Source organism: Pleurodeles waltl, chromosome 10 (genome assembly GCF_031143425.1).
Source record: "Pleurodeles waltl isolate 20211129_DDA chromosome 10, aPleWal1.hap1.20221129, whole genome shotgun sequence".
Classification (NCBI taxonomy): domain Eukaryota; kingdom Metazoa; phylum Chordata; class Amphibia; order Caudata; family Salamandridae; genus Pleurodeles; species Pleurodeles waltl.
In genome coordinates this window covers 264,669,260-264,696,645 of record NC_090449.1, presented here as the reverse complement: position 1 = coordinate 264,696,645, position 27,386 = coordinate 264,669,260, and the positions used below count along the sequence as shown (strand labels likewise).

General features: G+C 45.3%; 1 protein-coding gene across 4 annotated transcripts in view; it reads left to right on the top strand.

Annotated features, from left to right (window-relative positions):
* LUC7L (LUC7 like) overlaps window positions 1–27,386 on the top strand; it is a 251,298-nt gene that overhangs the window by 82,266 nt on the left and 141,646 nt on the right. For all 4 annotated transcript variants that reach the window (XM_069210398.1, XM_069210401.1, XM_069210400.1 and 1 more), the window contains 4 exons: window positions 17,418–17,528; window positions 19,867–20,010; window positions 20,125–20,301; window positions 23,000–23,079. In XM_069210398.1, the coding sequence (XP_069066499.1) occupies window positions 17,418–17,528; window positions 19,867–20,010; window positions 20,125–20,301; window positions 23,000–23,079 (512 nt within the window). The remainder of the gene's footprint in view (window positions 1–17,417; window positions 17,529–19,866; window positions 20,011–20,124; window positions 20,302–22,999; window positions 23,080–27,386) is intronic.

The following is a 27,386-nucleotide window of genomic DNA, read 5'->3' as shown; positions in this document are numbered from 1 at the left end:
ATATCCAAACAAGGCATTGCTAGATGGATAGTTAAATGCATTCAAACCTGTTATCTCAAAGCAAAAAGAGAACTGCCTATAACACCAAGGGCACACTCAACTAGAAAGAAAGGTGCTACCATGGCCTTTCTAGGAAACATTCCAATGACTGAAATATGTAAGGCAGCCACATGGTCTACGCCTCATACATTTACCAAGCACTACTGCGTGGATGTGTTAACAGCACAACAAGCCACAGTAGCACAAGCAGTACTACGAACTTTGTTTCAAACAACTTCAACTCCTACAGGCTGAACCACCGCTTTTGGGGAGATAACTGCTTACTAGTCTATGCAAAGCATGTGTATCTGCAGCTACACATGCCATCGAACAAAAAATGTCATTTACCCAGTGTACATCTGTTCGTGGCATGAGACGCTGCAGATTCACATGCGCCCGCCCTCCTCCCCGGGAGCCTGTAGCCGTTTGAAGTTGATGACATTTGTACATTTGTAAATATATCGCTTTAAACCACATTATGTACATACATATTTACTCCATTGCATGGGCACTATTACTATAATACACAACTCCTACCTCACCCTCTGCGGGGAAAACAATCTAAGATGGAGTCGACGCCCATGCGCAATGGAGCCGAAAGGGGAGGAGTCCCTCGATCTCGTGACTCGAAAAGACTTCTTCGAAGAAAAACATCTTGTAACACTCCGAGCCCAACACTTGATGGCGGGGTGTGCAAAGCATGTGAATCTGCAGCGTCTCATGCCACGAACAGATGTACACTGGGTAAGTGACATTTTCCATATATGTTCGGTGGCATGTGTAGCTGCAGATACACATGCTATGCACAGGTCCTGTCATCTAGTGTTGGGCTCGGAGTGTTAAAAGTTGTTTTTCTTCGAAGAAGTCTTTTCGAGTCACGGGACCGAGTGACCCTCCTTTTCAGCTCCATTGCGCATGGGCATCGACTCCATCTTAGATTGTTTTCTTTCCTCCATCGGGTTCGGACGTGTTCCTCTTCACTTCGGTTGTTCGAGTCGGAAAAACTTATAATTCATCGAAATCCGTTGGTATTGTTCTTGATCGCATCCCATCTAGCATCAACACCTCAGTACGGGCGGACACACATCTTCGGTTTCCCTTCGGGGCACCCGCGCCCAACTTGGGCCTGGTCGGCCCGACTGCAAGAAGCGTCGAAGCCTCATGGACCAGACCCCATTCAGATTCTGCCCTCCGTGCCACGCCAAATATCCCTACACAGATCTGTAATCTGTGTTTGTCTCCAGACCACCGAGAGGATACTTGTGAAACCTGCAAGTCCTTCCGTTCCAAAAAGACTTTGCGAGACCGAAGAGTGAGAAGGTTACAAATGGCATCAAAGAGCACTGAACGCCTCGACGCGGAAGAAAGGTAGATGATTCACACTGCCATCTCCGTTCAAGGTTCCGATTCCGAGGAATCAGACGTCGACCGACCACCGACAGTGGGCCACCATGTGAGTACACTTGCCCAGACCCAGACCAAGACCAAACATAAGGCCTCGGGGACGCCACTGCCTGAAGGCCATGACTCCACCTGTAAAACATCGACTGGTGACCAAGTAACACCTTCGGCACCGAAAAAGGCCACACCTGCTTTGAAGTCTTCGGACTCGAGTCGAGACACAGGCTCCGAAACCATACGGCACCGACCCATCGAGTCGAGACCCCAAAAGTCACTTTCGGAACGGAGGCCAACTACCACCCCGGGATCTTCGGTGCCGAAGAAACCAGCTTTGGAGCCGAAAAGACAGTCCTACACAGAGGAGCATGGACTTTCAAAACAGCTTAAAGAAAGCCATAGATTTGAGGAAGAGCTACAACAAATGGAGGATTTCGATGACAGACAAGCCAGGATACAGAGCCACAAGGACACTGGCAAGATCCTCACAGCCCCTCCCCCCCACAAAATTAAAAGAAAAGTGGCCTTCCATGGATGTTTGGACACTGATCAGCCAACGGCTAAAGTGCCAAGAGAGAAATCTCCGCCTCGCCAGTCTCCTCCTCACCAGTCTCCTCCTCCACTCTCCTCAACGAACTCTCTCTCCACCTGCTACACACACTATGTAGTCACATCAGGACACAGATCCATGGGATCTTTATGATGACCCTGTATCAAACAGCCCAGAGTGCTACCCATTTAAGCCCTCCCCACCTGAGGATAGCACCTCGTATACTCAGGTTTTAGTTAGGGCAGCAGCTTTCCACAACGTAAGCATGCACACGGAACCTCTAGAAGACGACTTTTTATTCAATACATTGTCCTCAACCCACAACACATACCAAAGCCTACCCATGCTCCCCGATATGCTCAAACATGCCCAGCAGATATTCCAGGAGCCGGTTAAAGGAAGAGCTATAACCCAAAGGGTAGAAAAAAAGTACAAACCACCACCCTCAGACCCGGTGTATATCACACAATAGCTGGCCCCCGATTCAGTAGTGGTCAGCGCAGTGAGGAAAAGAGCTAACTCGCAGTCCTCTGGAGATGTACCCCCTCCAGATAAGGAAAGCAAAAAATTTGATGTTGCAGGGAAAAGGGTGGCGTCACAAGCAGCCAATCAGTGGGGCATAGTTAATTCGCAGGCCCTCCTCGCTAGATCCGATAGGGCTCATTGGGATGAGATGAAGGACATTATTCAACATCTCCCCAAGGAACACCAAAAGAGAGCTCAGCAGGTAGTAGAGGAGGGACAGGCAATTACAAACAACCTAATACAATCAGCGCTAGACTCAGCAGATACAGCCGCAAGGACTATAAATACGTCTGTCACCATTAGGCGGCATGCATGGCTCAGGTCATCAGGTTTTAAACCTGAAATCCAACAGGCTGTCCTCAACATGCCTTTTAATCAATAGCAATTATTTGGCACACAGGTGGACTCAGCCATAGATGAAAAAAGATGCCGACACTGCTAAAGCGATGGGAGCACTTTATTCATCCCAATACAGAGGCACATTTCGGAAGTCTAAATATAGGGGAGGCTTCTGGCCACAGCCCTCCGAGCCATCCACCTCACAGTCCAAGCCCTCATACCAGACACAATATCAAAGAGGGGGATTTTGGGGTCCTACAGAGGACAATTTCCTAAGTCTAGAGGAACATTCCAGTCCTCAAAGCAAGCCACTAACAACAAACAGTGACTTTGCCATCACCTTCCCTCAGCACACTTCCCCTGTGGGCGGAAGCCTGAAAATGTTCCAGGGGCAATGGTTAGACATCACAACAGACATGGATAGTATCCATTATTCAACATGGTTACTGCTTATGGTTCACACAATTTCTTCCGGACTGTAGGAAGTTGGCTCTGTATGCACTATTTCAAAGTAAGGAATAGTATGCACAGAGTCCAAGGGTTCCCCTTAGAGGCAAGATAGTGGCAAAAAGAGATAATACTAATGCTCTATTTTGTGGTAGTGTGGTCGAGCAGTAGGCTTATCAAAGGAGTAGTGTTAAGCATTTGTTGTACATACACACAGGCAATAAATGAGGAACACACACTCAGACAATTCAAGGCCAATAGGTTTTTGTATAGAAAAATAAAATATATTTTCTTAGTTTATTTTAAGAACCACAGGTTCAAATTCTACATGTAATATCTCATTTGAAAGGTATTGCAGGTAAGTACTCTAGGAACTTTGAATAATCACAATAGCATATATACTTTTTACATTAAACACATTTAGCTGTTTTAAAAGTGGACACAGTGCAATTTTCACAGTTCCTCAGGGAGGTAAAGTAATGTTAGTTCTTGCAGGTAAGTAAACCACCTACGGGGTTCAAATTGGGGTCCGAGGTAGCCCACCGTTGGGGGTTCAGAGCAACCCCAAAGTCACCACACCAGCAGCTCAGGGCCGGTCAGGTGCAGAGTTCAAAGTGGTGCCCAAAACACATAGGCTTCAATGGAGAAGGGGGTGCCCCGGTTCCAGTCTGCCAGCAGGTAAGTACCCGCATCTTCGGAGGGCAGACCAGGGGGGTTTTGTAGGGCACCGGGGGGGGGGGACACAAGTCCACACAGAAAGTGCACCCTCAGCAGCGCGGGGGCGGCCGGGTGCAGTGTGCAAACAAGCGTCGGGTTCGCAATAGGATTCAATGGGAGATCAAAGGGTCTCTTCAGCGGTGTAGGCAGGCAAGGGGGGGGCTCCTCGGGGTAGCCACCACCTGGGCAAGGGAGAGAGCCTCCTGGGGGTCACTCCTGCACTGAAGTTCCGATCCTTCAGGTGCTGGGGGCTGCGGGTGCAGAGTCTTTTCCAGCCGTCGGGATTTTAGAGTCAGGCAGTCGCGGTCAGGGGGAGCCTCGGGATTCCCTCTGCAGGCGTCGCTGTGGGGGCTCAGGGGGGACAACTTTGGATACTCAGTCTTGGAGTCGCCGGAGGGTCCTCCCTGAGTTGTTGTTTCTCCACCAGTCGAGTCTGGGTCGACGGGTGCAGTGTTGCAAGTCTCACGCTTCTTGCGGGGATTGCAGGGGTCTTTAAATCCGCTCCTCTGGATACAAAGTTGCAGTCTTTGTTGAACAGGGCCGCTGTTCTCTGGAGTTTCTTGGTCTCTTGGAAGCAGGGCAGTCCTCTAAGGATTCAGAGGTCGCTGGTCCTGGGGAAAGCGTCGCTGGAGCAGTTTTCTTTAGAAGGCAGGAGACAGGCCGGTAGGACTGGGGCCAAAGCAGTTGGTGTCTTCTTTCTTCTTCTGCAGGGGTTTTCAGCTCAGCAGTCCTCTTCATCTGTAAGTTGCAGGAATCTAAATTCTTAGGTTCAGGGAAGCCCTTAAATACTAAATTTAAGGGCGTGTTTAGGTCTGGGGGGGTTAGTAGCCAATGGCACCCTCTTTGTGCCTCCTCCCAAGGGGAGGGGGTCACATTCCTATCCCTATTGGGGGAATCCTCCATCTGCAAGATGGAGGATTTCTAAAAGATAGTCACTTCAGCTCAGGACACCTTAGGGGCTGTCCTGACTGGCCAGTGACTCCTCCTTGTTATTCGCATTATCTCCTCCGGCCTTGCCGCCAAAAGTGGGGCCGTGACCAGAGGGGGGCGGGCAACTCCACTAGCTGGAGTGCCCTGTGGTGCTGGAACAAAGGGGGTAAGCCTTTGAGGCTCACCGCCAGGTGTTACAGCTCCTGCCTGGGGGAGGTGTTAGCATCTCCACCCAGTGCAGGCTTTGTTACAGGCCACAGAGTGACAAAGGCACTCTCCCTATGTGGCCAGCAACATGTCTCGAGTGTGGCAGGCTGCTAGAACCAGTCAGCCTACACGGGTAGTTGGATGAGGTTTCAGGGGGCACCTCTAAGGTGCCCTCTGGGGTGTATTTTACAATAAAATGTATACTGGCATCAGTGTGCATTTATTGTGCTGAGAAGTTTGATACCAAACTTCCCAGTTTTCAGTGTAGCCATTATGGTGCTGTGGAGTCCGTGTTTGACAGACTCCCAGACCATATACTCTTATGGCTACCCTGCACTTACAATGTCTAAGGTTTGGCTTAGACACTGTAGGGGCACAGTGCTCATGCACTGGTGCCCTCACCTATGGTATAGTGCACCCTGCCTTAGGGTTGTAAGGCCTACTAGAGGGGTGACTTATCTATACTGCATAGGCAGTGTGAGGTTGGCATGGCACCCTGAGGAGAGTGCCATGTCGACTTACTCGTTTTGTTCTCACCAGCACACACAAGCTGGTAAGCAGTGTGTCTGTGCTGAGTGAGGGGTCCCCAGGGTGGCATAAGAAATGCTGCAGCCCTTAGAGACCTTCCCTGGCATCAGGGCCCTTGGTACCAGGGGTACCAGTTACAAGGGGCTTACCTGGATGCCAGGGTGTGCCAATTGTGGAATCAAAAGTACAGGTTAGGGAAAGAACACTGGTGCTGGGGCCTGGTTAGCAGGCCTCAGCACACTTTGAATTCAAAACATAGCATCAGCAAAGGCAAAAAGTCAGGGGGTAACCATGCCAAGGAGGCATTTCCTTACAGTTGCCTTTAGAATATTTAGCATGCATCTCTTTTGGATGTAGGAGAATATACTCACATGGAAAACCATGTTTTTGATGGTACATGGGAGACAAACATTTACCATAAAGCCTGACAATCATGATGCAGAAATTGATCTTCCCCTCTTTTTTATTTTTGATTTTTTTGATCCAATTTATAAAGAATTACTAGTTTGGCTAGTTTTTATTTTTTTTTTAACTTTTTTTTTAAAGCATTTTGAGACTAAAGATATGTAGATTCTGACAATGGGACAGCAAACAGAAGCAGCTACACATAAATCACTTAGAACTGCTAGCAGTCTCTCTCTAGCACGAAGAGCCGTTCAACCTCTTCTTGCTCACAAACACATTCTTGTCAGAACAGACAGTATGACAACAATGTACTACTTAAACAAACAAGGAGGAACCCACTCATCACAACTTTGCCTCCTAGCACAAAAAAATTGCCATTGGACAATTCACAACATTATTCACCTGATAGCTCAATACATTCCAGGGATTCACAGTCAGTTAGCAGACAAACTCAGTCGAGATCACCAGCAAACTCACGAGTGGGGAAATTCACCCCCAGGTACACCACAAATACTTTTGTCAGTGGGGGACACCAGACAGATCTGTTCACCACCAACCACAACGCAAAATGCCAAAACTTTGTGTCCAGGTACCCACACCCTCAGTCCAAGGGCAATGCTCTACGGATCAACTGGTCAGGGATATTTGCTTACGCTTTTCCCCCTCTCCTACGCATTTCATTTTTGGACAACAAACTGCATCAAAACATCTCAAACTCATACTTATAGCACCAACTTGGGCACGCCAGCCATGGTACACTACACTGCTAGACCTGTCAATAGTGCCACAAGTCAAGCTCCCAAACAGGCCAGATCTGCTGACGCAACGCAAACAGCAGATCAGACACCCCAATCCAGCGATGCTCAATCTAGCAATCTAGCTCCTGAAATCTTAGAGTTTGGCCATCTAAATCTTCCATCAGAGTGTATGGAAGTCATTAAACAGGCAAGAAAACCTACCACCAGGCAGTGTTCTGCTAACAAATGGAAAAGATTTGTTTTCTACTGTCAAGCAAAACACAACACCTTTGGATGCGTCCATACAAGACATCGCAGGTTATTTACTCCACCTACAAAAAGCAAATCTAGCCTTTTCATCCATCAAAATACATCTCGCAGCAATTTCTGCCTATTTGCAAAATAAACAGACCAAATCCCTATTTAGGGTCCCAGTCATTAAAGCCTTCATGGAGGGCCTAAAACAAATCATACCTCTAAGAACTCCACCAGTACCCTCGTGGAATCTTAATATTGTACTTACACGACTCATGGGTCCACCATTTGAACCCATGCACTCCTGTCAGATCCAATTCTTAACTTGGAAAGTAGCATTTCTAGTGGTAATCACTTCATTACGAAGAGTTAGTGAAATACAAGCATTCACTATTGAAGAACCCTTTATACAGGTACACAAACATAACGTTGTACTCCGCACAAACCCTACATTTCTGCCAAAAGTCATCTCACCGTTTCATTTAAACCAAACAGTGGAACTCCCAGTCTTCTTCCCACAGCCAGACTCAGTGGCAGAAAGAGCCCTGCATACATTAGATATTAAAAGAGCTCTAATGTATTACATCGACAGAACAAAATCATTTTGTAAAACTAAACAATTGTTTGTCGCATTCCCAAAACCCCATACTGGTAATCCTATATCCATACAAGGCATAGCCAGATGGATAGTGAAATGTATACAAACTTGTTACCTGAAAGCTAAAAGACAACTGCTCATTACGCCAAAGGCACACTCCACTAGAAAAAAGGGCGAAACAGTGGCATTTCTGGGAAACATACCAATGACAGAAATTTGTAAGGCAGCACTTGGTCCACACCTCATACTTTTACCAAGCATTACTGTTAGATGTGTTAGCAACACTACAAGCCACAGTAGGACAGGCTGTACTAAGAACATTATTTCAGACAACTTTAACTCCTACAGGCTGACCACCACTTAGGGGAGTATTACTGCTTTGTAGTCCATGCATATCATGTGTATCTGCAGCTACACATGCCACCGAACGGAATATGTCACTTACCCAGTGTACATCTGTTCGTGGCATGTTCCGCTGCAGATTCACGTGCGCCTTCCCTCCGACCCGGGAGCCTGTAGCCGTTTAAGTTCTAATTAAAATTTGTACATATGTATATAAACATTCCTTTATTTAAACTCTGTAGATAAATCTCTAGTTCGGTGGCATGTTTAGCTGCAGATACACATGCTGTGCATAGTCCGCTGTCTGGTGTTGGGTCGGAGTGTTACAAGTTGTTTTTCTTCGAAGAAGTCTTTCCGAGACCGAGGGACTCCTCCTACTTTGGTTCCATTGCGCATGGGCGTCGACTCCATGTTAGATTGTTTTTTTTCCGCCATCGGGTTCGGACGTGTTCCTTTTCGTTCCGTGTTTCGGGTCGGAAAGTTAGTCAGAATCAACGGAAAATTTGTCGGTATTGTTTAGTTCGGTATCGGGTTAGATTAGAATCGACACCGAATCTTGAAGAGCTCCGGTAGCCCTTCGGGGTAATTTCGATCCCCCATTGGGGCCTGGTCGGCCCGACCGCGTGCAACATCGAGACTGATGGAACGGACCCCGTTCCGATTCTGTCCTAAATGCCACAGTAAATATCCCTATACAGACCAACATTTGGTCTATAACTTGTGCCTGTCACCCGAGCACAAAGAAGAGACGTGTGAGGCCTGTCGAGCATTTCGGTCGAGAAAAACGCTCCGAGACCGAAGAGCCAGAAGGTTGCAGATGGCGTCCACGCCGACAGGACAACAACGGTTCGAGGAAGAGGGAGAAGAAGAAACATTCTCCATCCACGAATCGGATTCCGAAGAATTCGACGTCGAAGAAACCGTGAGTAAGACGTCGAAACAAGCATCACACAGAAAAACAGACAAAGCCCAGGGGACGCCACTGCCGACAGGCCATGGCTCAACCTATAAAGTAGGTGACCGTCCATCGGCACCGAAAAAGGGCGAGCTGGTGCCGAGATCGTCCGACTCAGGTCGAGACACAGGCACGCAGCAATCTCGGGACCGAGAAAGTGCCGCAGAAAAGGGTCGACACCGAGACAGCGGCACCGAAACCGCTCGGCACAGAGATAGCGGCACCGAAGATGGTCGACGCCAAGAAGGTACGACACCGAAAAAGAGGAAAATCTCTTTGGAGCCGAAAACCACAAAAGACACGGTTTCAGTGCCAAAACGCCCAGCAACCGAACCGAAAGCCAGTTCCTACTCAGAGGAACAATCACTGTCCTCCCAACTTCAAAAACACAGATTTGAGGAGGAATTACAAACAACAGCTGTAGATCACACGCAAAAGCGGATCTTTATACAAAGTGGTACAGGGAAGATCAGCACCCTTCCCCCAATCAGAAGAAAAAGGAAACTGGATTTCCAACAACAAGAAAAAACACCACAAGCAAAAGTGGTAAAGAAGGTAACTCCACCACCCTCTCCACCACCGGCAACTCATATATCACCGGCACAGACTCTGTCACAATCACCAGCTCATACCACCATGAGCCAAGATGACCAGGACGCATGGGATCTCTATGACGCCCCAGTATCGGACAATAGCCCTGAGTCGTACCCCACTAAGCTCTCACCACCTGAGGACAGTACAGCATATGCTCAGGTGGTAGCTAGGGCAGCAGAGTTTCATAACGTATCGCTACATTCAGAGCCTATGGAGGATGACTTCCTTTTTAACACCCTGTCCTCCACCCATAGCAATTATCAAAGCCTTCCTATGCTCCCGGGAATGCTAAGGCACGCTAAACAAATCTTTAAGGAGCCAGTTAAAAGCAGAGCAATAACCCCAAGGGTGGAGAAGAAATACAAGGCACCACCCACAGACCCTGCTTTTATTACATCACAACTGACACCAGATTCAGTTGTCGTAGGAGCAGCTCGTAAAAGAGCCAACTCGCACACATCAGGCGACGCACCACCTCCAGACAAGGAGAGCCGAAAGTTTGATGCAGCTGGGAAAAGGGTTGCAGTACAAGCTGCAAATCAGTGGCGCATCGCCAACTCGCAGGCACTCCTAGCGCGATATGACAGAGCCTATTGGGACGAGATGCAGCATCTCATCGAGCACCTCCCCAAAGAATTCCAAAAACGGGCAAAACAAGTGGTTGAAGAGGGACAAAACATATCCAACAACCAAATCCGTTCTTCTATGGATGCAGCAGATACAGCTGCAAGAACTATAAATACTGCTGTAAGGATATGGAGGCACGCATGGCTGCGCACATCCGGCTTCAAACCTGAGATACAACAGGCAGTGCTCAATATGCCATTCAATGAACAACAATTGTTTGGACCAGAAGTGGACACTGCAATTGAAAAATTAAAGAAAGACACTGACACGGCTAAAGCCATGGGCGCACTCTATTCCCCGCAGGGCAGAGGCACATTTCGCAAAACTACTTTCAGAGGAGGGTTTCGAGGTCAAGCCACACAAGCCAGCACCTCACAAACAACACCGTCTACCTACCAGGGACAGTATCAAAGGGGAGGCTTTCGGGGCCAATACAAAGGGGGCCAATTCCCAAGAAACCAGGGAAAATTTCAAGGGCCCAAAACCACTCAAAACAAGCAGTGACTCACAAGTCACTCAACCCCTTCACACAACACCAGTGGGGGGAAGACTAAGCCAGTTCTACAAATCTTGGGAGGAGATAACAGACACTTGTGTCTTAGCAATTATCCAACATGGTTATTGCATAGAATTTCTCCAACTCCCTCCAAACGTCCCACCGAAAACACAAAATATGTCAAAACAGCATTTAGACCTTCTACAACTAGAAGTTCAAGCATTACTGCAAAAAGACGCAATAGAATTAGTACCAGGTCCACAAAAGAACACAGGAGTTTACTCACTGTACTTTTTAATACCAAAGAAGGACTAAACTCTGAGACCGATATTAGATCTCAGAACATTAAACCCCTTCATCAAATCAGAACACTTTCACATGGTCACGTTACAAGACGTAATACCACTACTGAAACAGCAGGACTACATGACAACCTTAGATCTAAAAGACGCGTATTTCCATATACCGATACATCCCTCGCACAGGAAATACCTACGGTTCGTATTCAAAGGAATACACTACCAATTCAAAGTGTTGCCATTCGGAATAACAACCGCGCCAAGAGTCTTTACGAAATGTCTAGCAGTAGTAGCTGCACATATCAGAAGGCAGCAAATACACGTGTTCCCGTACCTAGACGATTGGTTAATAAAAACCAACTCGCTAACAAAGTGTTCACACCACACAAATTGTGTTATACAAACCCTTTGCAAACTGGGTTTCTCCATCAACTATGCAAAGTCACACATTCTGCCGTGTCAAACACAGCAATACTTAGGAGCGACAATCAACACAACAAAGGGGATAGCCACTCCAAGTCCACAAAGGGTTCACAATTTTCACAAGGTGATACAAGCTATGTATCCAACACAAAAAGTACATGCAAAGATGGTATTAAAACTCCTAGGCATGATGTCCTCATGCATAGCCATTGTCCCAAACGCAAGATTGCACATGAGGCCTTTACAACAGTGCCTAGCATCACAATGGTCACACGCACAGGGTCAACTTCTAGATCTGGTGTTGATAGACCGCCAAACATATATCTCGCTTCTATGGTGGAACAGTACAAATTTAAACAAAGGGCGGCCTTTCCAAGACCCAGTGCCACAATACGTGATAACAGATGCTTCCATGACAGGGTGGGGGGCACACCTCAATCAACGAAGCATACAAGGACAATGGGACGTACATCAAAGAAAGTTTCATATCAATCACCTCGAATTGTTAGCAGTATTTCTAGCGTTGAAAGCATTCCAACCCATAATAACCCACAAATACATTCTGGTCAAAACAGACAACATGACAACAATGTATTATTTAAACAAACAGGGGGGGGGACACACTCAACACAGTTGTGTCTCCTAACACAAAAAATATGGCATTGGGCAATTCACAACCACATTCGCCTAATAGCACAGTTTATTCCAGGGATCCAGAACCAGCTAGCAGACAGTCTCTCTCGGGATCACCAACAGGTCCACGAATGGGAGATTCACACCCAAATCCTGAACACTTACTTCCAAATTTGGGGAACACCTCAAATGGATCTATTTGCAACAAAAGAAAACGCAAAATGCCAAAACTTCGCATCCAGGTACCCACACCGGCAATCTCAAGGCAATGCTCTATGGATGAATTGGTCAGGGATATTTGCATACGCTTTTCCCCCTCTCCCTCTCCTTCCATATCTAGTAAACAGATTGAGTCAAAACAAACTCAAACTCATTCTAATAGCACCAACATGGGCAAGACAACCTTGGTATACAACACTACTAGACCTGTCAGTAGTACCTCATGTCAAACTACCCAACAGGCCAGATCTGTTAACACAACACAAGCAACAAATCAGGCATCCAAACCCAGCATCGCTGAATCTAGCAATTTGGCTCCTGAAATCCTAGAATTTGGACAATTAAACCTCACACAAGAATGTATGGAGGTCATAAAACAAGCTAGAAGGCCATCCACTAGACACTGCTATGCAAGTAAATGGAAAAGATTTGTTTGCTACTGCCATAATAATCAAGTTCAACCATTGCATGCATCTCCAAAAGATGTTGTAGGGTATTTACTACATTTGCAAAAGTCAAATCTAGCTTTCTCTTCCATAAAGATACATCTTGCAGCAATATCTGCATACCTGCAAATTACTCATTCAACTTCCCTATTTAGAATACCTGTCATTAAAGCATTTATGGAAGGCCTAAAAAGAATTATACCACCAAGGACACCACCTGTTCCTTCATGGAACCTCAATATTGTCTTAACAAGACTCATGGGTCCACCTTTCGAACCCATGCATTCTTGCGAAATGCAATATCTAACGTGGAAAGTTGCATTTCTCATTGCCATTACATCTCTAAGAAGAGTAAGTGAAATTCAGGCATTTACTATACAAGAACCATTTATTCAAATACACAAAAATAAGGTAGTTCTAAGAACCAACCCAAAATTCTTACCAAAGGTCATCTCACCGTTCCACTTAAATCAAACAGTAGAATTGCCAGTGTTCTTTCCACAGCCAGACTCAATAGCTGAAAGAGCACTACATACATTAGACATCAAAAGAGCACTAATGTACTACATTGACAGAACAAAACTAATTAGGAAAACAAAACAATTATTTATTGCATTCCAAAAACCTCATACAGGAAATCCAATATCAAAACAAGGTATAGCTAGATGGATAATTAGGTGCATCCAAACCTGCTATCTTAAAGCAAAGAGACAAGCTGCCTATTACACCAAAGGCACACTCAACCAGAAAGAAATGTGCTACCATGGCCTTTCTAGGAAATATTCCAATGAACTAAATATGTAAGGCAGCAACATGGTCTACGCCTCACACATTTACTAAGCACTACTGTGTAGACGTGTTATCTGCACAACAAGCCACAGTAGGTCAAGCTGTACTAAGAACTTTATTTCAAACTACTTCCACTCCTACAGGCTGAACCACCGCTTTTGGGGAGATAACTGCTTACTAGTCTATGCACAGCATGTGTATCTGCAGCTACACATGCCACCGAACGGAAAATGTCACTTACCCAGTGTACATCTGTTCGTGGCATTAGTCGCTGCAGATTCACATGCGCCCACCCGCCTCCCCGGGAGCCTGTAGCCGTTTGGAAGTAATCAACATTTGTACATTTGTAAATATATTACTTTAACCTTCATTTTGTACATACTTATTCATTCCATTGCATGGGCACTATTACTAACATACACAACTCCTACCTCACCCTCTGCGGGGAAAACAATCTAACATGGAGTCGACGCCCATGCGCAATGGAACCAAAGTAGGAGGAGTCCCTCGGTCTCGTGACTCGAAAAGACTTCTTCGAAGAAAAACAACTTGTAACACTCCGACCCAACACCAGACGGCGGACTACGCACAGCATGTGAATCTGCAGCGACTAATGCCACGAACAGATGTACACTGGGTAAGTGACATTTTCCTTCCATTGCATGCACATCTCTCTTTACACTCTATCGCTCCTATCTTACCCTCTGCGGGAAAACAATCTAAGATGGAGTCGATGCCCATGCGCAATGGAGCCGAAAAGGAGGAGTCACTTGGTCCCGTGACTCGAAGACTTCTTCAAAGAAAAACAACTTGTAACACTCTGAGCTGAACACTAGATGGCAGGACCTGTGCATAGCATGTGAATCTGCAGCGGAACATGCCACAAACAGATGTACACTGGGTAAGTGACATTTTGTGTCTCTCTCTCTCATGGGTAGATGTTGCCATGTCAAACTTTTGGTTAGTGTGATGAGGTCTTTCTGTTGTGTCCTGGTTGCTAACTTAGCCTAGTGATGGACTAGATTGCAAATTGTAAACTTAATTGGTTGCGCATAAAAGTAAAAGAGGCAGTGCGTGGGTAGGTAGTTAAGCTGATTAAGGCGAGCAAGAGCACATTTGTGTGAGGGAATATCTGCCTTTGAAATTCCTCAATTGAATATTAATGTGTTGAATCGCTGCTAGGCGATGTATATATATGATATTGCCTCCCATCTTGCAGTGTCTACAGTCCACCACATGACAGCCCCCACTGCTGCCCCCCTGTATCTCATCCATTCTAATGCTTGCCTGGCTTTCATGAACCAGAAGGTTGAGCCACATCAAACTCATCCATGTCATGTCAGCTTCTCACCTTATTCGGACTGCTTTGTCATCATAACTCGAATTTAACCAAGCCTGTGAATTGACAATTTTTGTGAAGTTGGGTGTCCACGGAGGTGTTTATATAGATGGATGGGACGTCCTGTTAGGAAATCCAAAACATGGTCCATGCTTATTTTTGATGCACCACCGTTCTCAACTGAAGACCTTGATCGCTATCTTTGGATATACATAGAGCCATCTTTATAAATGAGACTTTGCATAGTGCGAGCCTACTTACAAAGCAACAGAGCATGCTGCAAACCGTGAGGGTTTTAAAGTTGTGTATGAGAAAGAGAGAGCGCTTAGCTACGACATTTTGGTATAATCAGTAGTTTACTCTTGAGAGACAGCATGGCCGTGCTGATGAATGGTTGGCAAAAGTGTTGGGAGTGGTAGCTGTTTAAGGTGGTCAGGTTACTGCTTCACCTTGTAACTGCTAATCTTGTAACTGTAAAGTTTATTTTATTTTTTCTCTTTACAATCTTGATCATTTGCCCTGCACTTGCTCTTGCCAATTAATTTTTCTCCTTTCATGCATCTGTTTTTTCCTATAACTGTTTATCATGGTCTCCTTCTTTTTGCCATTTTATATAAAGAGCTTTGTTTTTGTTGGGTTTGTGCACCTGGGCTGCTCAAAATATATTCTAATATGTCAAGCACAAGGCACGGAGGAAGTTAAAATATTTGCGGTTTACTGAATGAAATGTTCAGGTTAAGGGAACAAAGAGGTATGGCCATATTTTGACCACACTATTTAGTTTTGGTATAGTGTGGCCTTTTCGGTAATCTATAGAAATGTGAAAACTCAGAGTAGATGGCAAGAAGATGGCAACAAAACGTCTAGCCCGTCAAATGCATGTACTTATGGTATTTTGAATCTAAGGTTTGTCCTCATTGTAGATTGCATGAGCAGAACTCTCCGAAATGCCCAGAACCAGAGTTGAAAACTCCTTTTAAATCGGCTTTTTGCAATTTGAAAGGGAGTCGGCGGGCTATTTGAAGAGTAATCCCCTTTCCCGTAACAATTCATCCACGGAATGAATCAGAACACTTAATATTCCTCAGAGGGTCGGGTCCCAGAACCTCCCAGTTATAATGGTCCACATTGTGTCCCATCCATTCACTAGTTTTTACATTAAGAGCAAAATAAAAAATATGCATCTTTGATGCTGCCATGATGTGTGACTTGAGCGGTCATTGCCCTATGAAGACCTTTCACATTCAGATTGTTGAACGCGCATCCATTTTAATTAGCATTGTTGGTTCAGCCTATGCGATAACGCCATTTTTGAACTGTTGTGGTTAAAGAATGAGGTCTGTGGTATTCAAGGCTGCCCACCGATTTAAAATACTACAAACCAATTGTAAACAAGCATTTGTGTGCGGCATAGAGGGGGTAGTCTCCCTGACTGCCTCCAAATGTGGAACATGACTGATGTCTTGCCCATTTGTTGCTGCCTTAATCTAAATCTTTGTTTTCCTTACAAGTAGGAGTTAAAACTACAGAACGTTTGTTTTAACACATTGTGACTGAATTTAGGTATTAATCTCTAATTGTTCACTTAATAAAAAAATTAAACTGTTAAACAATAATCGTAAAGGTGCTGTTTTAAGGAAAGTTTCTCTGACGCGCTCCGTGTGTGTAATGAGGGAACTGTGGCAACACAAAAGGATGATGGACGGAGTGCTGACAATGCAAACACTCACCCCAGTCACAGATCTGGGTTTAATCCATCGTTTTTTTGCTGCCCATGCCATTCCAGTTTGGACCCAGCCATATGCAAATCAGTCTTGACCCTGTTCCCCATGGGAACAGTCCAGCCCGAACTGCCAGGCCAGGTCTTCTCTGGACTGGAAACAAGCATCCTGGGACCGGTTTCGGGGTTTCACCCCTCATCAGCCAGGCTAGCTTGAATCCAGTGGCATGGGAAGCACGGGACCCACGTCTGGGCATACCCTTCCCACTTAAGGCAACATTAGCAACACAAAAGGATGATGGACGGAGTGCTGACAATGCAAACACTCACCCCAGTCACAGATCGGATAATGAGGGAACTGGCCTAGCGTGAAAACATAAAAGGGTTACATGACATCTTTGTGCTGCTTCCTTGCCTACTAGTACTCTGGGTAGAAAAGTCCCGGCACTTAAGATTCAAAAGGTCGTGCTACCAGGAGGTGGTCATTATTGGCTGAATGAAACCATTTGTTACCAGGTTATGGAATGTCTTCTAATTCTTTACCGTGATGCTTCCAGCTTCAAAACTCACCTGAGCATGGCTCTAGCAACGTTTTCCATATGTAAACTGTTGAGCATCCTGGATAGACGTGCGCAAATACTATTTGATCCCTTGCCGTCGTACTGTTCTCGCATAAGCTGTAATACAGCAAAAAAGAAAATATTTTATTTGCAGTAGTCCTTATCTCCTAAGAAGTAGATTGGTCACGTGTGGGTTGAACTGTTGTATTTGGTGTGTTTTCTAAAAGTTGAACATCGTGGTGCATCTTAAATAGAGGTAGAACTGATAGCACCTATCCGTTATTGTTATGCTTTTTACAGGCCATGGATCATCTCGAATCCTTTATTGCTGAGTGTGACCGAAGAACCGATCTTGCCAAGAAACGTCTGGCAGAGACACAGGAGGAAATCAGTGCAGAAGTCTCTATAAAGGTATATACTAGAAGAAATAACTTAGTAGTAGTTGTAACTATTTTTCTTGTGGGTGGGAAGGTTGAAGGCTTTTTTACATATTGCTGAAATTGTTAATTTGGTGGTTTTTACAGTAATTGCTATAGTATATTTTCTGTGTTGGCATCTTTTACGCTCATTAGAAATAATGAATGTGGAGATCATAAATCACAAATGCCGTGTACGTTTAATTTCAGAACATAATTTCATTTCGAAATCAGTTCATTACAGAAGATGCCAATGAGCTTAATTACATTGTGATATGTTTGTCGTTGGCTAGCGTTTTATCGTGGTTTTTCTTCCTACCTTTACTACATTATGTTTTAATTGCAGTGTCTTTGATTTAAAGCAAGGCGCTTCCCATGCTGGGTGAGTTTTCCATCTGAAGCGAGATTATGACCCTGGATGCACACAATAAATTCTTGCACATCTACATTTTTGTACAAATACATAGACGCTAAAAAAAATTTAAATGTGGCTTTGTTGTTTACATCCTTGTCAATGAACATGCAATGTGCACAACAAAATCTTAGCAGGATTTTTCTGTGATTGAGTTACACTGTGCAGGGCAACTCCTGAATACTGTATGCATAACAGAACGCCCACTGTTTCACCACTAACCCAGCGTCAATCAGGCACTTCCATCACCGTTGGTAAATCTTAAAATAGTGTACATTCTAAGCTAGCAACCACTTTCGAGGAAAGATCGGTTACGATCAGCTCTACAGAGAAGAGCCCAGTGCGTAATTTGTAAACAAAAAGGTGCCGATGCTCAAAGCACTCCTCCTTAAACACGCGGGTGCTGCAATTAAAAGTGCGAGCACATAATACTGAGGCAGCGTAATCCTGAAGCCACCTCGGCCCGCTTCAGTCCATTTACAGCCACTCACTGCCCCTTCAGCTCACTCTGTCAGCTTCCTGCTTTTCCCCTTTCTGACGCTTTTTCGTTTTTCTCTTCTTCCGTCTTTCCCACGTGTCTTCTGCTCGCAGTACATGCTTGAGACAGAAAACTAAGCGCCGGCCCTCAGAAATAAGTGCCGGTGCTCCGCTCCCGAAACAACACACACAAATTAAGCACTGGAAGAGCCCTTCCAGTCGGCTAAAAGTGGTGAAAACATGAATTCTAGGAAAGAAATAATTAGACCTTTTCAGTACACGAGTTCCATTTTTACGTTCCTTAAAGCAAGTGACAAATACTAAAAAAAAAATCGTAATAAGTGACACCTATGGAACTTTGCAGGCAGTTACCCAAGATACATTTTTGATCCCTACTCTTGATCCATTTAGTGTGTTTACACACCTGATATATTACTTCCCGCATCACAACGCTTTCAAACGATATCCAACCAGACTGATCTTAATGCTCCCATGTCCGCATTAAGAACTGACAGGAGTGGTGCATTAATATCCAACCATTGGCTTGTTTCCAGCAGTTCTATTTGGACTAGTATTTTTTCAAAAGTTACAGATTATACCTTCCGTACATGAGATTGCGTTGGTGGAAGTTAATTTGGAAGGCACTGTTCCTGGTGTAATGAAGGCGTTTTCCTTTGCTTTGTTGGGTGCTCATGTCCTTTTACAGTACCTGCGTTCTGTCCTGGTTGTTCTGATCTTTCGCCCTTTGCCCACCTGTGTGATGGGTAAGTTCAAGAAATGTTAGTGTGCAGTTAATTCACATTGGCAGCTGTGGTTTTAAAACAACTATTATCTGTTAACTGAAAATGAGGTGGTTTATAGCAGTTCATCATTAATTGGGGGCACCCTTCGTTATATTTTAACTAGTACAGGTACATTTAAAAATCATCATCTGAGCCTGTCTTTAAGGAGATGTTTTGTCTTCCGAGACTGTCAAGAATATATCTTTCCCAATTGTGTTACAGCAACCTCTCTCTGCTTTTGAAAAATACTGGCAAAAGTATCTTTGATATGGCCAATAAACATTGAGATGCTGCTAAAGTATTTTATATGTGCTACATGGAAAGCAGACCCGAGAAGTGACATCCCTTTCATGCACTTAACACGTTTTGATCAGATGACAGCTGTCCTAGTGAGTACAAAACTACCAATGAGACACTAGCAGCATGTTTTTGATTTACGATCCTGGACACCAGGATCATCCCAGACTTCTTTGGAATCGGAAGGAAGCGTACACGTAAGGGGAAATAGTTACCTCAAGTGTCTAACTTGCGGTAAAACCAGTATAGTTAGAGGAATAAAACCAAATAATTGCCGAGTGTACACGTGTTCGTTTTCAGTTAGTTAGTTGAACCTTAAATCCTGGTTGTTACTCTTTTCCTTTTTTGTTTTTCGTTTTCTTTAGGCAGAAAGGGTTCATGAATTGAATGAGGAAATAGGAAAACTACTGGCCAAAGCGGAGCAGCTTGGAGCGGAAGGAAATGTTGATGAAGCGCAGAAGGTCCTGATGGAGGTGGAAGCAGTCCGAACGCTAAAAAGAGAGGCAGAGGTTTGCTTGACTATTTATATTTCCCTGGTCACCTTCACCCCCCCCGTTTCTAAACAGACACTTTAAACCAATAGTAAACATATTAAAATGCTTTACTGCCTTTTGTTTTCCCAGGAAGAATACCGCAATTCCATGCCAGCGTCCAGCTTTCAGCAGCAGAAGCTGCGTGTGTGTGAAGTGTGTTCTGCATACCTTGGTCTCCATGACAACGATCGCCGTCTTGCCGATCACTTTGGAGGCAAATTACATTTGGGGTTTATTCAGATTCGTGAAAAACTGGAACATTTGCAGGTGACGGTCTTATTTTTTTTATTTGTTTATAACACTAGTTAGACCCCAGCCAATGCGTCACAGTAGTCAAAAATCAGAATCCTGAAAACCATCGTATTTGGAGCAAAATATATCCTCAATCCAAATCCTAAAACATGGTGTATAAAGAATAATAAATAAATGAATGATTTACACTTCGTAGAAGTATTTTAGTCTGTGAAAATCTTATCCATCCAGGTTTAGTTATATAAAGTAAATTGTAACGTTGTGTAGGCCATAGTTTGCTCGTTTTCAGGGATTTAGTTATTTTTGCTGATTGTTCCGTAGTTTTTTTCCAGGGAGTCTGTGAGAAAAGGTATGGAAAAAATCCAGATCACGGGAGCCTTCTTTAGAAGTGGTTTACTTTTTCTTTCTTGAATTTAGGAGTTTATAATAAAAAAAAAAGCCTGCTTCTAGGCGTTCCTTTTCATTCTATTGTGCAGGCATAGTTTATTCAGGGGAACCCTAGTGTAAAGCTTTACATGTCCTGTCATGTAGCATTTCTGAAGGATTGTATGTTAAATAAGATACACATACTTGAGTCTAACGCAATTTGTGTGTGACGTGAGCCCCTCCTAGTTTGTGTTTAGTCTTCTCAGGTAAGTTTTCTGGACCTGGTTTGACATTTTCCTACTTTCCTTGATCTTTCTAGCAATTTGGGGAGTGCTCTGATTAATTGAGCTGCCTATAGCTTCAAGTGAGGCACATACCTGTATGCAGAGGATCCACATAAAGCATGCCTCTATTGCCTGTACTTCATACAAATCCAAAGACTAACAACTGCCACTAACTTAAAGAACGCTGGTGACTGCCTCCCGTGGTTTTGTGTCCGAAGATGCCACCACCCCAGGGGATGAATTGGGGCAGAGTACCTTATCCGCTCACGTAAAAAAGCATTTGGGTGAAATGTGGCCTTGATATTTTAGGAACATCCTCCGAACATTCTTAGAAAAGCAAAGACAGCCTAGAATTGTAGTTTTTCTCCTAAAGTAATAGTGAAAACCAATAAACTGTTGATGCCCAAGAAGGTGATACCCTGTTCACCTATGCTGGGTATCTCAGAGACCGTTCTCAGCCCTTGGAGGGGCCTCCACAGACTGAGAAAGCGATGGCAATGCCTCCACCATAAGCAGGTGTATATCGCAAGCAGTCCAAATAAGAAATAATTATTGGCATTTTTGGTATCAGCTCTGCTGGAAATATCTAAAGACTGATCTTCATAGATTGAGCAGGTCTCTTAATCACCTGTTATGTGATTTATTAAAGGTTTAGCATACATGTGCCTTCCCAAGCCTTTTGGGATGCCACAGTGGGACCTTTATTTGATTTGTCACGTGTACTCCCATGTAACCGATGCATACATGCTTGTTGCGTCTGCTTACTATAAATACTGTCCACCTGATTGCAATCTCTTCAACTTGTTGCATTTGTGAACTCCATTCACTGTCGCTGCAGTGCCCTACACATCCATTTTCCTGGGCAAATTAGTACTGAGGACTTTAGTGCCTTTCCTGTCGAATGTTTTGAATTTTTATCTTGTTTGGCAATCCATCACTTTCCCAGAGTTCTATACCCTGTCTCACCCATCTAAAGAAGAGTTCATTTGTTGGAGCCCAAACCCAGCTTTAAGCTTTCACATCACTTATACCAAAGATCATCCAGAGGTCTATACGCTTTTTCTTTGGTTCTTGAGGACAAATCAAGGGAAAGTGGTGCAGAACAGGAATGTTGATATTGATTACTACTCTGAATTAAGAACCTGTATTCATTTCCCAAAAAGCAGTCCCAAGAGGTCCAAGAGCCCTTCACCAGGGTTAAGGCTGCCACTACTACATTTGTTTGGGGAGTGCCTGACTTGTACATCTGTCAAGCAGCGACGTGTGCATCTGTGCACACATTCACAAGACATTATGGCCTTGGCAGTTAGGTTTCTTTGGAGGGACATTTGTTCTGATCAGTCCTTCAGTACTTCTTGGCCCACCCCACAGAGCCACCAGATGTGGGAGGTACCACTTTGGTATTTAATGTAAAGGTTAGGAATCTGCAGGTAGAATTAGCAAAAGAAAAGTTAAGCAACTCTTGTAAAACTCTTTCTAGTGGATACCAGGTCTTACAGTAGATTCCTTAGTACCCTACCATATCCCTGGTCTGTGGAGTGTTTTTTTGAATTTTTTTTTTAACCTTCTAAAAAGGTCCCAGATCAGAGACATTCTCACTTCTACCAACGATTGTTTTGTGCTCCGTGTCCATTGTACTGAAATTCAAGCAAGAAACTGACATTGGTGTGCATGGCTGGTGGTTACATGTAGCTGCATTGACTTCCTGGGTGGGACGAAGCCAACCTGGAGTCTCAAGGTGCCCCTAGAGGAGTGTTGTGACAGAAACAGAAAGTTTCGAATCCAGTGTGGCATGTTGGAAATATGCTAAAGTTGAGGGATCTGCAGTTAGTGCCCGCCAGAAGGAGCGGTACTGAAGGGAAGCACTTGCCCAAGTTCCACACTGAACAACCGCCTTCTGTCCTGAGAAGCTGTCTGTGGTCCCATACTGATAACATTAAATTAATTTATGAAGGTATGAAATGTATGAAACTTTCTAGACCTTTCTGTAGCATATTGTAGCTGTATCCTGTGTCCCCTTTTCCACAAATCTGTGGTAATAATTTTACTCCATTATATTGCAGAAAGCTGTGGCGGAAAAGCAGGCAAAACGCAACCAGGAACGTTTGAAAAGAAGAGAGCGGGAAGAGAGAGGGAGTAGGAGGTCAGCACATCCTTACTATTAGTATGTTAGGTCATGGCATTTAACTAATTGATCTTTGAGACTGCAGTAATTGGGGAAAATTTCGATAAGTTTGAGTGCAAAACTATCTTTTTATAAAAACTTTTTTGTAAGCATTTGAAGATCAACTTAAGTGATATGGCATGAGATGCACCCAAGAAACTTTAGCTTGGTGAGATTCCTTCATCTCAAAGTGAAACATTCATGTGTGCATTCGTGGGGAGGCATATAGAGTTATTGCCTTTTAGCTCAAGTTTGTGATAATCTTGAGAGAGGCATTGTAGGTATGCATGTTTTAGAGCTAGTTTTGTGTAATTGTTTCAATAACAAAAGGTGCTTCTATGGACTCTTAACTTTTTTTTTTTAATTAAAAAGTCCTTTTGTGAGGAAAAACACCGCTCATAGGATATTTGTGAATTAATTCATACACAGCCTACCTAATTAAAATGCACAATGCATGTATTGTAATGTGCACTTAAATTGCGCCTATTACCCCTGGTGAGTCATTGAAGTGTTTGTGTGCACCACAGCACATAGTTGAATGGACGTTGCACAGACTGACACTTGCCATTGACTGGTTGTGGTCGGGAGTTACTCAAGTATGTGGAGAATTGTATCATGGATAGAGGTTTCGTTCACATACTTAATTAAAAGGGAGAGAGGCTGATTTCTGTAAGGCCTAAGCTGTCTGGTACCACACTTAGAAGTAGTTCATTCTACTGTGTAATTACTAGCCGCATGTTACAAGGTTTGATAAAGCTGATGGATGGCAATGAATGGCTTAAACCCAATTATTATTGCCTGTAAACAGCAATCAAGTACATCTCTTGAATGGACCAAACGTGCTGAACCAGTTTTGGATTCAAAATCTGTGCACGATCTAGTGCTTCGGACCTTTAACGTTCTCTGAAGAAAAGTTAAAACTAAAATTTCACTTTAAATGACAGCCATAGGTAAAGTCTGTTTGACTCATAAATGGGAACCCAGAAAGTTGCTGTAGGAAGTTGGCTCTGTATGCACTATTTCAAAGTAAGGAATAGTATGCACAGAGTCCAAGGGTTCCCCTTAGAGGTAAGATAGTGGCAAAAAGAGATAATACTAATGCTCTATTTTGTGGTAGTGTGGTCGAGCAGTAGGCTTATCAAAGGAGTAGCGTTAAGCATTTGTTGTACATACACACAGGCAATAAATGAGGAACACACACTCAGAGACAAATCCAGCCAGTAGGTTTTGTTCTAGAAAAATATATTTTCTTAGTTTAATTTAGGAACCACAGGTTCAAATTCTACATGTAATATCTCATTTGAAAGGTATTGCAGGTAAGTACTTTAGGAATTTTGAATAATCACAGTAGCATATATACTTTTTACATAAAACACAATAAGCTGTTTTAAAAGTGGACACTTAGTGCAATTTTCACAGTTCCTGGGGGAGGTAAAGTAATGTTAGTTTTTGCAGGTAAGTAAACCACCTACGGGGTTAAGATTGGGGTCCAAGGTAGCCCACCGTTGGGGGTTCAGAGCAACCCCAAAGTCACCACACCAGCAGCTCAGGGCCAGTCAGGTGCAGAGTTCAAAGTGGTGCCCAAAACGCATAGGCTTCAATGGAGAGAAGGGGGTGCCCCGGTTCCAGTCTGCCAGCAGGTAAGTACCCGCGTCTTCGGAGGGCAGACCAGGGGGGTTTTGTAGGGCACCGGGGGGGGACACAAGTCCACACAGAAAGTACACCCTCAGCAGCGCAGGGGCGGCCGGGTGCAGTGTGCAAACAAGCGTCGGGTTCGCAATGTAAATCAATGGGAGACCAAGGGGTCTCTTCAGCGGTGCAGGCAGGCAAGGGGGGGGGGGGGGCTCCTCGGGGTAGCCACCACCTGGGCAAGGGAGAGGGCCTCCTGGGGGTCACTCCTTCACTGAAGTTCCGATCCTTCAGGTGCTGGGGGCTGCGGGTGCAGGGTCTTTTCCAGCCGTCGGGATTTTAGAGTCAGGCGGTGTAAAGAAATGGCTCCCTGTCGCAGTTACCCCCCACTTTTTGCCTGATACTGATGCTGACTTGACTGAGAAGTGTGCTGGGACCCTGCTAACCAGGCCCCAGCACCAGTGTTCTTTCACCTAAAATGTACCATTGATTCCACAATTGGCACACCCTGGCACCCAGATAAGTCCCTTGTAACTGGTACCTCTGGTACCAAGGGCCCTGATGCCAGGGAAGGTCTCTAAGGGCTGCAGCATGTATTATGCCACCCTAGAGACCCCTCACCCAGCACAGACACACTGCTTACCAGCTTGTGTGTGCTAGTGAGAACAAAATGAGTAAGTCGACATGGCACTCCCCTCAGGGTGCCATGCCAGCCTCTCGCTGCCTATGCAGTATAGGTAAGACACCCCTCTAGCAGGCCTTACAGCCCTAAGGCAGGGTGCACTATACCATAGGTGAGGGTACCAGTGCATGAGCACTGTGCCCCTACAGTGTCTAAGCAAAACCTTAGACATTGTAAGTGCAGGGTAGCCATAAGAGTATATGGTCTGGGAGTCTGTTTTACACGAACTCCACAGCACCATAATGGCTACACTGAAAACTGGGAAGTTTGGTATCAAACTTCTCAGCACAATAAATGCACACTGATGCCAGTGTACATTTTATTGTAAAATACACCACAGAGGGCACCTTAGAGGTGCCCCCTGAAACTTAACCGACCATCTGTGTAGGCTGATTGGTTCCAGCAGCCTTGGTTCCAGCAGCCTGCCACACTAGAGACATGTTGCTGGCCCCATGAGGAGAGTGCCTTTGTCACTCTGAGGCCAGTAACCAAGCCTGCACTGGGTGGAGATGCTAACACCTCCCCCAGGCAGGAGCTGTAATACCTGGCGGTGAGCCTCAAAGGCTCACCCCTTTGTCACAGCACCGCAGGACACTCCAGCTAGTGGAGTTGCCCGCCCCCTCTGGCCCCGGCCCCCACTTTTGGCGGCAAGGCCGGAGAAAATAATGAGAATAACAAGGAGGAGTCACTGGCCAGTCAGGACAGCCCCTAAGGTGTCCTGAGCTGAGGTGACTCTAACTTTTAGAAATGCTCCATCTTGCAGATGGAGGATTCCCCCAATAGGATTAGGGATGTGACCCCCTCCCCTTGGGAGGAGGCACAAAGAGGGTGTACTCACCCTCAGGGCTAGTAGCCATTGGCTACTAACCCCCCAGACCTAAACACGCCCTTAAATTTAGTATTTAAGGGCTCCCCTGAACCTAAAGATTTAGATTCCTGCAACAACAAGAAGAAGGACTGCCTAGCTGAAAACCCCTGCAGAGGAAGACCAGAAGACAACAACTGCCTTGGCTCCAGAAACTCACCGGCCTGTCTCCTGCCTTCCAAAGAACTCTGCTCCAGCGACGCCTTCCAAAGGGACCCGCGACCTCTGAATCCTCTGAGGACTGCCCCGCTTCGACGACGACAAGAAACTCCCGAGGACAGCGGACCTGCTCCAAAAAGACTGCAACTTTATCCAAAGGAGCAGCTTTAAAGAACCCTGCAATCTCCCCGCAAGAAGCGTGAGACTTGCAACACTGCACCCGGCGACCCCGACTCGGCTGGTGGAGAACCAACACCTCAGGGAGGACCCCCGGACTACTCTACGACTGTGAGTACCAAAACCTGTCCCCCCTGAGCCCCCACAGCGCCGCCTGCAGAGGGAATCCCGAGGCTTCCCCTGACCGCGACTCTCTGAAACCTAAGTCCCGACGCCTGGAAAAGACCCTGCACCCGCAGCCCCCAGGACCTGAAGGACCGGACTTTCACTGCAGAAGTGACCCCCAGGAGTCCCTCTCCCTTGCCCAAGTGGAGGTTTCCCCGAGGAAGCCCCCCCTTGCCTGCCTGCAGCGCTGAAGAGATCCCTTGATCTCTCATTGACTTCCATTGCGAACCCGACGCTTGTTCTAACACTGCACCCGGCCGCCCCCGCGCCGCTGAGGGTGAAATTTCTGTGTGGGCTTGTGTCCCCCCCGGTGCCCTACAAAACCCCCCTGGTCTGCCCTCCGAAGACGCAGGTACTTACCTGCTGGCAGACTGGAACCGGGGCACCCCCCTTCTCTCCATTGAAGCCTATGCGTTTTGGGCACCTCTTTGACCTTTGCACCTGACCGGCCCTGAGCTGCTGGTGTGGTAACTTTGGGGTTGCTCCGAACCCCCAACGGTGGGCTACCTTGGACCAAGAACTGAACCCTGTAAGTGTCTTACTTACCTGGTAAAACTAACAAAAACTTACCTCCCCCAGGAACTGTGAAAATTGCACTAAGTGTCCACT